Below are 15,040 nucleotides of genomic sequence, written 5' to 3' on the forward strand. Positions count from 1 at the left end.
GGTAAGCCTGTGGCTTTTGCGAGTAGAGCACTTACACGTACAGAGCAAGGTTATGCCCAGATCGAAAAGGAGCTTTTGGCTGTAGTTTTCAGCATGGAGAAGTTCCATCAGTACACATATGGTCGTAAAGTGGTGGTACACAGTGATCACAAACCCTTAGAGACCATTGTAAGAAAACCACTGTTGAGAGCACCCAAACGGTTGCAAAGGATGCTTATGCGCATTCAGAAATATGACATAGATGTGGTGTATGTGCCAGGCAAAGACATGTTATTAGCAGACACGTTGAGTAGGGCATATCTTCCAGAGTGCTCACCACAGGGCTCCATAGAGGAGGAAATAGAGAGCATTAACATGGTCACTCATGCACCCATCTCACCTGACAGACTAAACAGCATAAGGACTGCTACACAAGACGACAAAGCACTACAGATCCTCATAGATACAATTCACAGAGGTTGGCCGACAGACAAAAGAGACACTGACGGTGACATCAGACCATTCTTCTCATTCCAGGATGAACTGAGTAGTCAGGATGGACTTGTGTTTAGAGGTGAACGTGTTGTTGTCCCGACTACCATGAGACAGGAGATCATAACTAGACTACACTCGACACACCTAGGTGTAGAAGGTTGTCTAAGGAGAGCCAGAGAATGTGTGTATTGGCCAGGCATTAACGAACAAATTAAGACTTATGTGACTAAGTGTGACATCTGCAGGTCAGTGGACTACAGACAGCAGAAAGAGACCTTGGTCCCACATGAGATCCCGACTAGACCATGGGCTAAGGTGGGTTCGGACCTGTTTATGTTTGACAACAAGGACTACCTTATCACAGTGGACTACTATTCAAACTTCTGGGAAATTGACTATCTCCCGGACACTAAGTCCACCACAGTGATTAGAAAGCTGAAGGCTCACTTTGCCAGACAGGGCATCCCGGACATTGTTGTTTCAGATAATGGACCACAGTATACGTCCGGTGAGTTTCTGAGATTTAGTCGACTGTGGGGTTTCCAGCATAAAACATCTTCGCCAGGTTACCCTCAGAGTAACGGGAAGGCTGAATCAGCGGTGAAGACAGCAAAGAGGCTGCTGCTAAAGGCAAAAATGGCGGGGCAAGACCCGTATCTTGCGATTCCGGACCATCGCAACACACCATCACAAGGCCTGGAGACCAGCCCAGCTCAGAGGCTGCTCAGCAGAAGGACACAGATGCTTTTGCCAACCAGGACGAGCCTGCTAAGGCCAAAAGTCATTCCAGCCCGGCGGGAGTTGGAGATGAAACAGAAGCGCCAAAAACTGTGCTATGACCGATCAGCACGAGACATGGACTCTTTGAAGCTAGGGGACAGTGTCAGGGTTCAGCCTTTTGACCGCCATTCCACTTGGAGCAGGGGAGTGGTGATTGGGTCTGTTGACCCGAGGTCCTATGAGGTTCAGTTGGACTCTGGCAGTGTCCTGAGGAGGAATCGGAGGCACCTGAGACATGCAGGCGTGATGGATCAGGAAAATGCCATAACAGACACCGGGGCACTGACCAGCTCAGTGACAGCTCCTTCAGACTCTCGTGAGCGGCAGAACAAGACTGACGAGGTAACAGGGGGTGTCAGGACGAGGTCAGGCCGCAAAGTGGTTCCACCACTTAGGTACGAAGACTATGTTGCATAATGAGGATTTATTGTTTATTGTTTGAGGGGAAGAGTTGTGTATTCTGTGGATATTGATGTTCACTACAGCTTACAGAAATGTACATGTTTGAATAAGTGGAATGCTTTTGTATTCTTTGAGTGTTTCATATTGTTTTCACCCTCAGTGAGAAGAAGGACAAATCAAAACAAAAAAAGGACTTCTGTTTTTTCCAAAAAAAAAAAGAAAAAAAAAAGAAAAAAGAGAAGGGATGTAATAATGTGAATTATTGTTTACAAGATGGCTTGTTCCACAATAGATTGTGTTGCTGCACGGACGTTTTAGAGTGTCACACAAGTAAGGATTGTTAGGCTGTATGTTGCTGTTGTACATGGCAGGGGACCCATCTGAGTCGCATGACTTGTTAATAAAACTTACTACCCCGTTGGGTAGGAAATAGATATTCTGGAGTCTGTCGTGAATGAGACCAGAATATAACACACACAAGGACCATGTTAACGTTTCACACTCTCAGGAACCGAAGCTGTAGGACATAACTCTAGTCTGATATGTTATATACTGCAGGTGAAACTGCACAACACAACAGCTGTGTCAGGCTCTTTCTTGTTCACCTTCAGTTGACTCAGCTCATATTTCACTGCTGTGGTTTAAACTCCTGTTTGCTTTGAAAAGACAATGACAAGAAAACACAATTATGGATTGGATTATTGTAATTATGATATTCAAAAAACACATTTTAAAGAAAATACATGATTGTATTTTATACAATAATACATAAACGTTGTGCCTGCACCGAGTGGATAGTCAAACAAATTGAATCATCATACATACATTATTGAATATTTATTACTTCATATTTTTATTCTTATCGCTTTTTTATTATAGCACTAGGAATTAACAATAAGGGAAGGATTCTGGATCAGCGCCATGATGCAAACTTGTGGCCACAGTTTGAGTATGTGAGCGAGAGGAGCAGCGGAGGAGAGGAATTGGACTTTTCTGTGAGAGAGTGGAGCATGTTGGACCCTTTCCCTGTTTCCTTCGGACCCTGGAGCCCCGGACCGCCTTTTCACTGGCACTCTGTACATGTATTCACCTGGTGTTTTCTCACTGTAAATAAACGCACTGTCTTCTTTCACAAGGAATTCCTGGTGTGCGCCTGAGTCCGTCTAAAGAACGTGTCAGAAAGTGTTACAGACTAGTTGAGAAAAACTGCTGCACTTGTTTTTAGTCCGGGTAAGAAAAAACATAAAACTAAAAAATTTAATCTTCGGTTGCACCATCTGAGCCCATAGCAGAACCTTTGAAACATCATCATATGTGACAACAGTCAAGACAAAGGCCACTTTAATTTACTTAGCATAATATCACAAATTTGACCTAAAAGGCTTTGTCACCTGGACACATCACAAACTGATCTGAAACAGCACAGAGTGAATATCAGAAAAATATGATGAAAAATCAAAGAAACAAACTGATTATTATTAAAATTGTGCTGTTATTAAAAAGCTAAGAATATGATCCGGGAGGATGTCAAACAACTTTTTATCCAAAAATTGATTTATATTTGATTATGAGTATTATGCGAACATGAATGACTAAGCTGCGCTGAAAGAATAAGAAATACCAACAAAAACTTAGAAAGTAGCAGCTGACCACTGAAAGAGGCACAGAGAAAAGTTTTGAGGCTCTTACCACAACTGATATGTGTTGCTTCTTGAAAATGTTGCTTCTCATAAGCAAGTATTGAACTGAACAGGAAATTCTAAGGCCCCGAGTTTTGTGCTCAGTGAGCCAGACGTAGTTGTTCAGCAGTATCACTTATTAAAATACAGGAAAGTGCAATACAAAATACAAACAAAAAAGAAAATAAACACATTGTTAAATTAAGTCAGTCAATATCTTGCTAATTGAAGAACAGATGTTTTATAGTTTTTCCTTTATGCTACTCTTAGAAAAAGATATACACACACCCTAAAAAGTTGTGTGTGTATAAATTAACTTCAACTTTGAAATTATTCTGTTAAAAAACAACTTATTTTAACAAATGCAGTATCATTTCCTGGAGTATGTGGATGACAAAGACTACAAATAATGAGGACACTTTTTTGTTAAGATGAAGAGATGTTCAACATTTGCATGAAAACTGTCCCAACGAACCAATGGGGTTTTGTTGATAACATTAGGCTCTTTGATTGGTGGATCCATCACTAACACAGTGAGAACAGGCTTAAAAAGGTCCCAGCACAGCATTCACTGCAGCACAGCATTCACACAAGCTGAATGACAGCAATGGCTCATCTGAAGTTCCTCCTTCTCCTCCTGTGGGTTGGTAAGTGAACTACTGCACTCACTTCCTGTGCTTGTTTGAACTTTGTCTGTTTGAACTGTTCCTTAGGTTATGACACATCTATGTTAATAAAGGCTTGTTTTGCTTGTTTTGTGTTAATATCATGTATGTCCTTCTAATTCTTTGTTTCTCCTTTGATATCAGTTTTGTATATTTGTCAGAATTTCCCAGTATCAGGAACACTCGCTCATACAATATGTTTGAATTTCATCACTTATTTATGATAAATCTTTTCAGCCTAACAACTGGCTGAGAAAGATAATGTTGTTCAGACAGTGAAGCAACTATTTGTAAGTAAATTACTGGGCTTATTTCAGGTGTCACAGAGAGCGCAGTCCTGGATTTACACAAAAGAATCTTCAACGGTTATGACTGTGAAAACACCAAGCATCTGTACCATGTGAAAATAACTGCAACCAAAGGAACAGCTGTTTCTCGATGTGGAGGCTCTCTGATCCACAGAGAGTGGGTTCTAACTGCAGCTCACTGTTGGAAAGATCAACCTGGATGGTGAGAAAATGAGAATTTCACTTAAAACTTAAGATTAGACAGAATCAAAAAGGCCAGAGGCAAAAATCATTACTGATATTTGTTCTTTATTTTCATAATAAAGACTTTGTTATAACCATTTCCATTGTTTAGGACTATGTCTGCATATGTAGGAATTCATCCAGGTCCAGGAAGTATGGTTACAATTATTGATCACCAAATCTTTGACGACCAAACAGGAAAACATGACATCATGCTACTGAAAATCTCACCGGCATCGATCAGGACTGACCCTGTTCAGTTACCTGATTGTTCCATTCCTCCGAACATGTGAGTTCCAACACAAGCATGATAGGTTTTCTTTTTAAACTGTCGTTGTAACCTGAATTATTTAGATTTTCTTACATGCTTAAAGCAAATCTGCAAGTATGCTTTAGAATGAGAATAAGACTCTCTTTACTTTAGGAGATGCATTCATGACCCAGAGTAAAGGACAATAAAATATGAGAGTGGCATAAAATTCAGAGAATAATCAGAAATTTTATGTTTAATTTTTGAATCCTTAAAGTTAATTTAGCTTTAGTCATAGTGAACTGGAAATACTCACAACACATGGATGGACTAATTAATTATTATTCTTTAATTTGTAGAGGAAATGAAATTAAAATTGCAGGCCTTGGTCGTTATCTAGTTAATCAACAGAACATCCCACGTAAGACCAATTTTATTTTATTTTTTCATTTTTCTAGCTTACATTAGAATTTGATTTTGGCTTGTGAGCCTGTTTTAATTTTACAACTGTGATGACATGCAGTATTTATTTGATTTTATGGTGGATATACTCTCAGTTTCCCTCCTTTTTTAAATGCTGCTCAGCTTCACACATTTTGTTCCAGAAATGAGTGAAAGCATGTTTCTGATCTGATTTCATTGCATGAAACACTGAGTAGCTTTTGTTCTTTTCCTTTTTTTTTAGTCCCTGGTGAACCGCCTCATCTCAGGTGTGCAAAGATGCATGTTGTTAACTGTGGGCTTAATCGCACTCCATGTAATTCACCATTATTATGGCCAAATGGAAACACGATGTGTTATGAAGAAGCTGGAGTGGACACATGTCCGGTGAGCTGCCATGCTGCTAACGTTTACTCTCCATTATCAGATGTTTTAAAATAAACCTATGGATTATATTTTCTTTCTCAGGGTGATTCTGGTGGTGGAGTGTTATTCAACAACATGATTTACGGTGTTCATGTTGGAGGTGGGACATGTGTCTGTAGCAGATCAGCTGTTTCTCTGAAGGTCTGCTCTTACATTGGTTGGATAAACAACTTCATTACACCAAATAGTGGAAAATAATTCAATTAAATAAGATTTCAAGAAAAAAATAAACAATCAGCTCTACAAGAAATATGTGTGGTGTGATTTGTTTCTATCCCAGAACCACTTTTTCTCAGAAATGTAAATTTATGTGTATAAAACCACACACCTTATGTGTGGTGTGAATATAGTTTCAGATAGTAGATCATTTTGTTCTTCAGAAACTGTGAAATTGACACTGTGAAGATGGAAACCAGGTTTGTGACATGCCATCAATCAGCTGCAGGACACCTAATGATGAAACACCGCTTCATAAGTCAGAATAACATTTTGGAAAGGATGGACTGGACGGAAAGGAAAATTCGGAGGTCATCAAGAGTCACCTCTAAGTCCTCCAGCGCATCATCTGTGAGCGGACAAGAAACTGCTGCTAAAATCGCTGCAGCTCAAGCAACATTGAAAATCATACATGAACAACAGTGTCAGCAAGCAGAGCTTCTGCAGCTGGAAGCTGAAAATAAAAGACAGATTGCAGAATAAACAGCTGAGGCCTGTAGATGATGTTTAAGGATGGAGGAAGAAGAAGCACAGTTGCAAGCAAAACTTGAGGTTGAAAATGCTGCCAGGCGAAAGGTTTTGGAAGAGAAGTGCAAGGAACTGGAGTGATTGGAAGCACTCAAACAGTTAAGGCTGCTAAGGCATCCATGCAAGTGTAAAAGCAAGAGCAAGATGAAGATTCAGGAGAAGAAATTAAGCAGTTACTACTTGCATGAAAATCTGAAAGGGAAAAGGAAGGAGACTCAAGTCATCACACAAGTCACATATGTAACTCACATATGTGACAGATGTTCACCACAACAAGCTATTATACAGCCACAGCATGACGGTAGCATTGCAGCACTTGCCATAGCAGATTCTATTAGTGCTAGTCATCTTCCTATGCCAAAGCCAACAACATTCAGTTGTGACCCACCAAAGTATAAGAACTGGAAAGCTGCCTTTCAAACTTTGATCAAAAGAAAAAAACACACCAGGCTCTGAGAAAATCTACTATTTGTGCAAGTACGTTAGTGGACCAGCTAAGAAGGCTGTTGAAAACTATTTCCTGTTAGGCACTGAGGCTGCTTATAAAGCACCATGGGAAGTTTTAGATGAGAGATTTGAAAACTATTTTCTTATTGTCAAAGCCTTTAGAGATAAACTTAGTGCATGGCCTAGAATTGGCTCCAAGGACAGTTTAGAACTTAAGTGTTTGTAGACTTCCAGCGTAGCTGTGAAGCTGCTGAAAGCCAGATTAAGGGTCTACAGGTCTTTAATGACTATAATGAGAATCAAAAAATCCTCTCTAAGCTTCATGATGGGCTGACTTCAAGGTGGAACAGAAAGGTCTCGATGATAGAAGAGAAGACTTCCAAGCTTAGCCAGTTTGTGCAGTTTCTCATAAGGGAGGCCAGGATTGCATGTAATGTTGTGATTTCACTCCATGCCTTGAAACAGTGTGATGGAGAAGGCCAAAGCACAGTGGCCGGGGTGAGTATCTTGCTGTCTGTGCGTTGGAGTTTTTCCCAATGGGAGAGAGGAACAGGTCCTGTGCTTTTGGTTCAAGAAACGGGTCCTGACAGTTGTCTGTGTGCCGAATGACAGTTCAGAGTACCCGGCTGTCTTGGAGTCCCTGAGTGGGCTGCTTGAGGTTGCTCCACCTGGGGCCTCTTATATCTTATTGAGAAACTTGGGTGCTCATGTGGGCAATGACATGAGCACCCAAATAAGGGCTATGGTTACCGTGATCATTTACAAATATCTCTAAATCACAGAAAATACTAAAAACTCTTAAATTTTTTATCGCATAAAAGTGATTTTTGAGTAGAAATAAAAAGATGGTTTTTGCACTAGGATTTGTAGTGGTCTGAAACTTACACAGACTGCAATTTTCCTCATTATGACACAATGCTAAATCTTACACTTCAAAACCCTTCATTTAGGCTGACTGGCATCTGACTATTTAGACCTGTTTTCTCTTGTATTTCCCTGCCTAAGGTTTCTGACCGAAAAGAAGAATCCTGATACAAGCCGCAAGCAAACATGTATATGAATCTACAGCCTGCAGAAAAGAGTGATGCATGCATGCAGTACAGTAACATTCAAAAACACATGGACTGCTCAGGATTAACTGACTAAAACCACAATGCCAGTTGCTGGGATAGATTGTAAAAAAGTACTCTGGATTCACCCCAGTGTCATCTCCCTGGTTTCAGTATGATGGCTAAAAATGATTTGTAGATGGATGGATAGATATCTCTTCACTGATGTCAACATCATAGACTCAGATGATAAATGGTAAATGGTCTGATTGGTATATAGTGCTTTTCTACTCTCCAAGAGCACTCAAAGCGCTTTATATAACATGCCCCATTCACATATTCATACAAGCACTTTCTCCTATTCTGAAGTGCATTGTACTTAACATTCACACACACATTCATGCTTCAATTGATACATCGAAGAGCAACTTGGGGTTAGGATCTGGGTCAATAATGAAGAAAATTATGTTGTCCTTCGCATGATTAAAAAAAACCTCTGATCATTCTGGCAAAACCTCACAAAATAACTAAAGTTGTATCTTTGCTGAAAGCCACACATCTTCATGATCGCATAGAAACAGTAAACATGATAAGCATTTATGAGCTTTCAGCACACAACAAAACTGCAAATACAGTGGACATATAGATCATGTGGACAACTGCTGCTGTTTGCAAGAACTGAAGGACACTTTGAAATAACTGTAAATTTGTTACCTGATCAAATTTTTTTAGCTATACATATTTCAAAAAATTAAAAAAACATAAAACTTATTAACAAATCATATAAAAAAAACCATTTCATTCACAAAGAGATGAATTTCATTCCTTTGTGTGTGTGTGTGTGTGTGTGTGTGTGTGTGTGTGTGTGTGTGTGTGTGTGTGTGTGTGTGTGTGTGTGATATGATGTAAGTGCTCTATGTGACTTGATTTTTATTAAGCTATTTCCAAGGTCACAAACAGAATTTTAGGCTTGCAGACTAATGTTAAAGTTTAACTTTTTCTAACTGCAAGTATGCTTGTATACCATCTGTAGGAGGGACAATGGGTTGGCCCTGCTATAATTTTCTTGAGCAACTGTGTGTTCAGAGGCCCAGGCTGACTGGCTGCCTATGCACCATCCCATTAGTTAAGTTGTTGTGAGGCATTGTGGGGATCAGAGAAGGACAGTCATCAATCAATCATTTCACAGAATTACTTGATTTGCAAACACAGTAGGGTTCTGAGACATTGTGGTAAATGGCCTTCTTCCGATATTGCACTTTTCTACTCAAAGCACTCTATACAAGATAAGCAATTTCTTTCTGTGCTTAAGTGCTTCCTATCTACCATCCTAACAACATAGCTAAGATGATTGGGATGGGTATAAAAAAACAGAACTAAGTTAACCGCAATCTGCAATCTACTGACATCCAGTGGTGAAAATTTTACACACCATAACATCAGTGAACTCAGGAACACCGCATGCAGAACACCGTTCCAGAAACATATTTTTGAGGTCAGACACTGATGATGGATGAGCTTGAAGTCTCTGCTCTAATTCATCCCAAAGGTGTTCTGACGGGCAGAGGTCAGGACTCAGGGTGGAGCCCAACTCCACAAAAACAACCCCACGTCATGAGCCCCGCTCCACCAAACTTTACACTTTGCACAATGCAGTCAAACAAGTACCATTTTCCTGCTAACTGCCAAAAGCAGACTCATCTATCAGATTGCGACATGGAGAAGCGTGAGCCCGGGGTAACAAGCACTGAGTTATCTAAGAACTGTCTTCTGTTCACAAAAGGAATCTACACTTCCAACTGCAAACATGTCTTGAACACACACACACACACACGTACACCAACATATACTGTTATGGTATTACATAGATGTGCTTGTCTGTCAAATTAAACTGTTATATTCAAATGGGCTCAATCTCAAAAAATGTTATTGTTTGACAGTAGTTTATCTATATTGCCTCTTTCATATCAGATTTTGTATGTTAACTGAATTGTTTTGTGTCCTTTCTTAAACCGATGGTGATTTGCTAATAGGGTCATTTTGTCTCAACTCAAACAATTTTTAGAATTTTTCCTGGTCCTTCCAACCATGAAATTAAATCAGGATCTGTCATCAGGGAAATGTACCACAAAAAATTCTAGGTATGGTCTAGTTAAATTATATTATTAAAAAAACTTATTTAAGGTCCCATATTTGAGCAAACACCAAAAAGAATTTGAAAAGTACTCTACATGTTTTATTTTGTCCATTCGTCCATTGTCTTCTGTGTATCCTTAATAGGGTCATAACTATAAACCATTCAGAAAAAATTACCAAATGTTTTGCAGTGTGGCGGTCCACGTCCATGTTGATTTCTTGTCTATGGAATCAATTTCTGTTACTGTCAGTCTCCTGAAAATTACAATACCACTACAATACAATACTAACTGGCAAGAGAAAATATTTTGTGAATGAAACATAATTCATGTTCATTATTATTATTATTATTACTATTATTACATGAATGCCTATACTTTCATTGATATTTGGAAAAATATAAAATATAAAATATTTTTTACTACTACTGTATAGTTAAGAGTTTAATGATAATGTATTATCATATATCATTGCTTATTTATTTTTACAGTATCCACTAGAACAGCGGCATATGGAGCCTCTTGCAGAAAGGCAGAGAGGTGACAGTCATCATCCTGGCAAACTAACCACAAAATATCAAAGTTAACCTAATAATTCAAGAGGAAAATATTCCACATCAGTTTTATATGGACTAACATTACTGTTCTGTTATGAGTTTAAGATTGAGCTTCTTTTAAATGCTTTATATTCAGTTTAATCTTCAGTCGCACTGGGGATTAATAAAGTAAACAATCTCTCTGTATGCCTGTGTAGCTATCTATATTATAAGACATTAAACTGTATTAATTAAATAACAAATAAAATCACAGCTGAAGACTTGAGCACCATGTGACATGATTAACTGTTCGCAGGATTACTAAAATGATTGAAACATGAAGGTGTTTTGGCAAAAAAGCTGGTCAAACATTAAACTGCAAAACTGAAAGTGCTGTTTGAGTCTGAACATTTTCAACCCACCACCAGAAAAAGATGCTGTTCTCCACAATATGTAAATAAGGATAGAGTATAGGCGATATCAGCAGCTGTATCAAAATGAGAATTTTATATCCCCCATAGTTGAGTATAGGCATTCAATCCAAAAGGTCACATGTTGTGGAGAAATAATGTGAATCTTTTGTGCAATCAAATGTTTTATTTTTATTTTAATAGCACAACAAATAATACATTTGTTAATAAATCTTATTCAGACACAAGTTTGCTTGTTGCTTGCTTCCTCACAAACGACCATTTCTGCTCCTTACATTCATCACCCTGAAAACAGCACAGTGAACAAATCATACTGAAACACTGTTTATTTCAGTTACAAAAGTTATTTTTATTTTAGGTTTCATGAAACACATATATATTGTTGGCAGTACTTTAGATGAAGGCAGCATGCTGCTCTCAGACTTACACTTAAACTCAAAGGGTCTATAATCTCTAAACTGATATATTTTACAAAGAAATCCTGTCTGGGCAGCGTCTGGATTTGGACTGAAGAGCTCGTTGGCATTTCTAAAACAATAGCAAACCTGCACACCATACATTGTTTGGTTTTTTGTTTTGTTTAAAGTTGTAGATATACATTAGAGACATGGCAGATTTGCATATATTCTTCAGGGTCTGCAGTCCTTTTCTCTTCTTCTGTGCTCCTGTGAGAATCTAAAACAAAGGTCACATAAATCATGGGGTTAAATTGATGCCTGTGGGACAAAATTACTCCAACAATATTCAGGACAAATTTATTTTTCCTCTGCAAAAAAATGAAATTGAGTACAAAGCATGTGAAACTTTTCTGTCTTGTGTTGTGTTCATTTATGTCTTTTCTTTTCTCTTTAATGTTTCTGTCCATTATATGTGCAAGAACAAACTTCTGAATCACCTCTTAGTGATAAGTGTCTACAGTTTCCTTTCTCGTTTGGCTCTGGACGAAGGCAGTCGCACTTTTCTCCTCTCCCTCTTCCTTCTCTTTCCTGCTTGGCTTCTCAATGTCCTTGTCTAGTCTCGTCTACTTTTCTACTTTTGCCCTGGATGACTCTCACGGTCTGTTACAACCTAAAAGAGGAATTATGGATTTGAACAACTGGTCCCTGAATGCAATTGACACGCTCTTCTCAACGAGAAGCCTGGGCTTGAGTAAGTCCGAGTGTCCTAGAGGGACGTTCCCCTCTGGATACACAATGGACGGGTGGAGGAACTGGAGGGTCGTGTGCCTGGCGGGACTGTCAATCGAGGACATTGTAGACATCTACCTTTTCGGAACCATGATAACAGGGTTCTTGCTGTTCGGAGTTGGCTTGGCCCTGGCTTATCAAAGATAGCAGAATTGGCTTTCCAAAACCCCACAAGGCTGCCCGCTATGATGGAAATGATGGGACGGGTCGTGACTTCTCAAAATGGGCTCATTGAACGCAGCACGGATACGATCTTGGAGAAGCTCACGGCAGTCTCTGCTCTCTGAGCACAAGATTGATAACATCTCAGAGAAGCTCTCCAACGGGAGACTGAGAGACCAGTTAGACCAACTGTGAAATTGACATGCAGTTGTTCGCACTAAAGGAAAACCACCATCATTTCATGCAGCTACCATATCGGTGTCAGCTGTGGTCTCAAGGCTGGAGCTGATACGTATGTATGTTCGGGGGGGTCCAATTTCACTGCAGATGTAAACATTGCATGTGACAAATAAAAGGCTTGATTGAATAGCTTCAGACTTATGTTCAAAGAAAAGAAAAGAAGCCCTCAAACCTCTACTCTACTTTATGTGTTCATTTAATGAGCGAGTTCACTTTGTTTCTCTCTTCTCTCAAACGTCTAATCTCTCTTCCTCCTCTTCCTCTGTGTTTTATTCAGTCGTACCGTTTACAGCAGCGAGCAGGGCTTCTTCTTGACCTTGGCGGGCTGAGGGCAGAGGACGGCACGAATGGCCTCATCAAACACAGTCTTCAGACCACGCTGGGTCAAGGCTGAGCACTCCAGGTATTTGACTGCATCTATACATGCGAAGACACATATATGTTAATAAAAGAAGAGAAAGAACTACAAAGACAAAGTAAGAGAAGAAAGGTTTGCTGGTAGTGGAGAAGAATAAGTTCAACTTTCAAAGAACACTATAGTCAACTACAGCTACTATACTTTTACTGTGATGCCAGGAAATGAGGGGAATAACAAAAATTTGCAGAGGCAGTCAGGCTACAAAGTTCTCTAGCATCTTCATCTGCTAGTTTCATATCTTCACTGGTGAGGAGAGCTTCAAATCTTAAAGTGCTTTTCAAGCAAATAAAGTAAGAGTGACTGACCTATCTCCTTAGCCAGAGCTAGGCCCTGTGGATAGGTGATAGGCGCCAGCTTCTTGTCCTTCAGTTTCTCAATGGTATCCTTTTCATCCCTCAGATCCAGCTTAGTGCCAACCAGGATGATGGGCGTGGAGGGGCAGTGGTGACGGACCTCAGGGTACCACTGGCAGAATACAGAGTAAAGGAAAACTAAATAAGAGGCAAGAAAGGGGAACACGCAAAATCAAGGAACGTGTTAGAGGCAAAAAACAGAATCAAAGGTGGAGGGAGATGAAGCTCTGATGCCAGGTGTTACAGAAAGGTGGATGAAGGCATGAAAAACAAATGATATGCTGTAGCTATTAAAGATGAGAGAAATACATCATCCAACTTTCACCCACAGCATCAATCATTCATTCACATCAATTATTAGACCTGTTTAGGCTTTTTCTCCATTTTGTAATCCAAGTACCTATTTTTTTTCTCTATAATAAATTCCTGCTTTTGTTCTGTTTGTTCTTTTTTACATTTTGTTCCTCGGCAGCTGAGAGACAGGCCTCATAAAAAACAGCCAAAACTCACCTTAGCTCTGACGTTCTCATAGGATGCCGGGCTAACCAGGGAGAAGCAGATTAGGAAAACATCCTGGATGGAGAGACAAGGAGACAAAGAATTTGAATAGCTGCTGCAGTTTTAATTAGCTGACATGTTATATAAGTTCTGTCTGTGTAACTTTATGTCCATTAGTTACTGTGTGTGCCTGTGTGTGTATGTGTGATTCTGTACCGTCTGTGGCTAGATCAGTGGGCGGAGCCTGTCATAATCTTCCTGTCCAGCTGTATCCCAGAGGCCCAGGTTGACCGGCTTGCTGTCCACCATCACATTAGCTGAATATTTGTCGAATCTGTGGGGAGAGTAGAGAAGGTCAGCGATCAGCCAACAAGTCATAGGCAACCTTTCATTTCATTGGTTATTCATTCATTCAACAATCTTTCAATTCACTGATTGTTTAACCAGTGAAACTCCTGTAATGGAGAAAAAAACAGGACCATACTTGAAATACCACTGTTCACAAAAACATTAACCAACAACATTACTTTGGTTAGTTTGACACAAAAGCCATCCTAACCATGTCTAGTAAGAGAGAATAATACATAATAAGGCAGGGCTGCCCCCGTGTGGTCTCATAGTAGAATAACAGTTTAATTTCTCATTTTTAAAAACTTGAGAAATTTCATATTCATATTCAAATGTATTCAGGCTCAAATGAAACTGATAACACAAATGTTTGCAGACACAGATGTTTTTTTACAGAAAGAAAGAGACTAGTGTACCAGATTAATCCTGTTTTATGGCCTGTCCGAGGTCTACCCCGCCCTTTGCCTAATGACAGCTGGGATGGGCTTCAGCCTCCTTAATGACCCAGTAGTTAAAAAGCTGTTTTTCTCCCAAAATGTAGAAACACCTGCTAACCATGGCACACTCTGCTTTTCCATTAGGTCTGTGCAAATACTACTTAAGTACACTCATCCTCCTGTGCCATTAGTGATATTAACAGAGTGTAGTCCATTTACGTTGGGCTTCAGCATCTACGCACATGTTGGCAGATTTTCTGAGTAATGTAAGTTTAGGAGGACGTCACTGTGGAGAGGAGTGAGGTTCTTTTTTTTAAACAAAAATAACCGAGACAGAGTTTTAGTGTGGAAGGAGCCATTATGTTCCCAAAGTTCATTTATGTTTCCCACAGATGCAGCAACATGATT

General features: G+C 39.6%; 1 protein-coding gene and 1 pseudogene across 1 annotated transcript; one reads left to right on the plus strand and one right to left on the minus strand.

Annotated features, from left to right (window-relative positions):
* The first annotated feature begins 3,917 nt into the window (after positions 1 to 3,917).
* LOC113024602 (cationic trypsin-like) lies at positions 3,918 to 5,881 on the plus strand. Its single transcript, XM_026171782.1, has 6 exons — positions 3,918 to 3,982; positions 4,318 to 4,510; positions 4,643 to 4,819; positions 5,140 to 5,201; positions 5,466 to 5,608; positions 5,690 to 5,881. The coding sequence occupies exons 1-6, from the start codon at positions 3,934 to 3,936 to the stop codon at positions 5,843 to 5,845; spliced, it is 780 nt and encodes a 259-aa protein (XP_026027567.1). The 5' UTR covers positions 3,918 to 3,933; the 3' UTR covers positions 5,846 to 5,881.
* A 5,267-nt stretch (positions 5,882 to 11,148) lies between these two features.
* LOC113024607 (ras-related C3 botulinum toxin substrate 2-like) lies at positions 11,149 to 14,181 on the minus strand (annotated as a pseudogene).
* Between the last annotated feature and the right edge of the window lie 859 nt (positions 14,182 to 15,040).

The sequence above is a fragment of the Astatotilapia calliptera genome, chromosome 6 (assembly GCF_900246225.1).
Source record: "Astatotilapia calliptera chromosome 6, fAstCal1.2, whole genome shotgun sequence".
Taxonomy (NCBI): Eukaryota; Metazoa; Chordata; class Actinopteri; order Cichliformes; family Cichlidae; genus Astatotilapia; species Astatotilapia calliptera.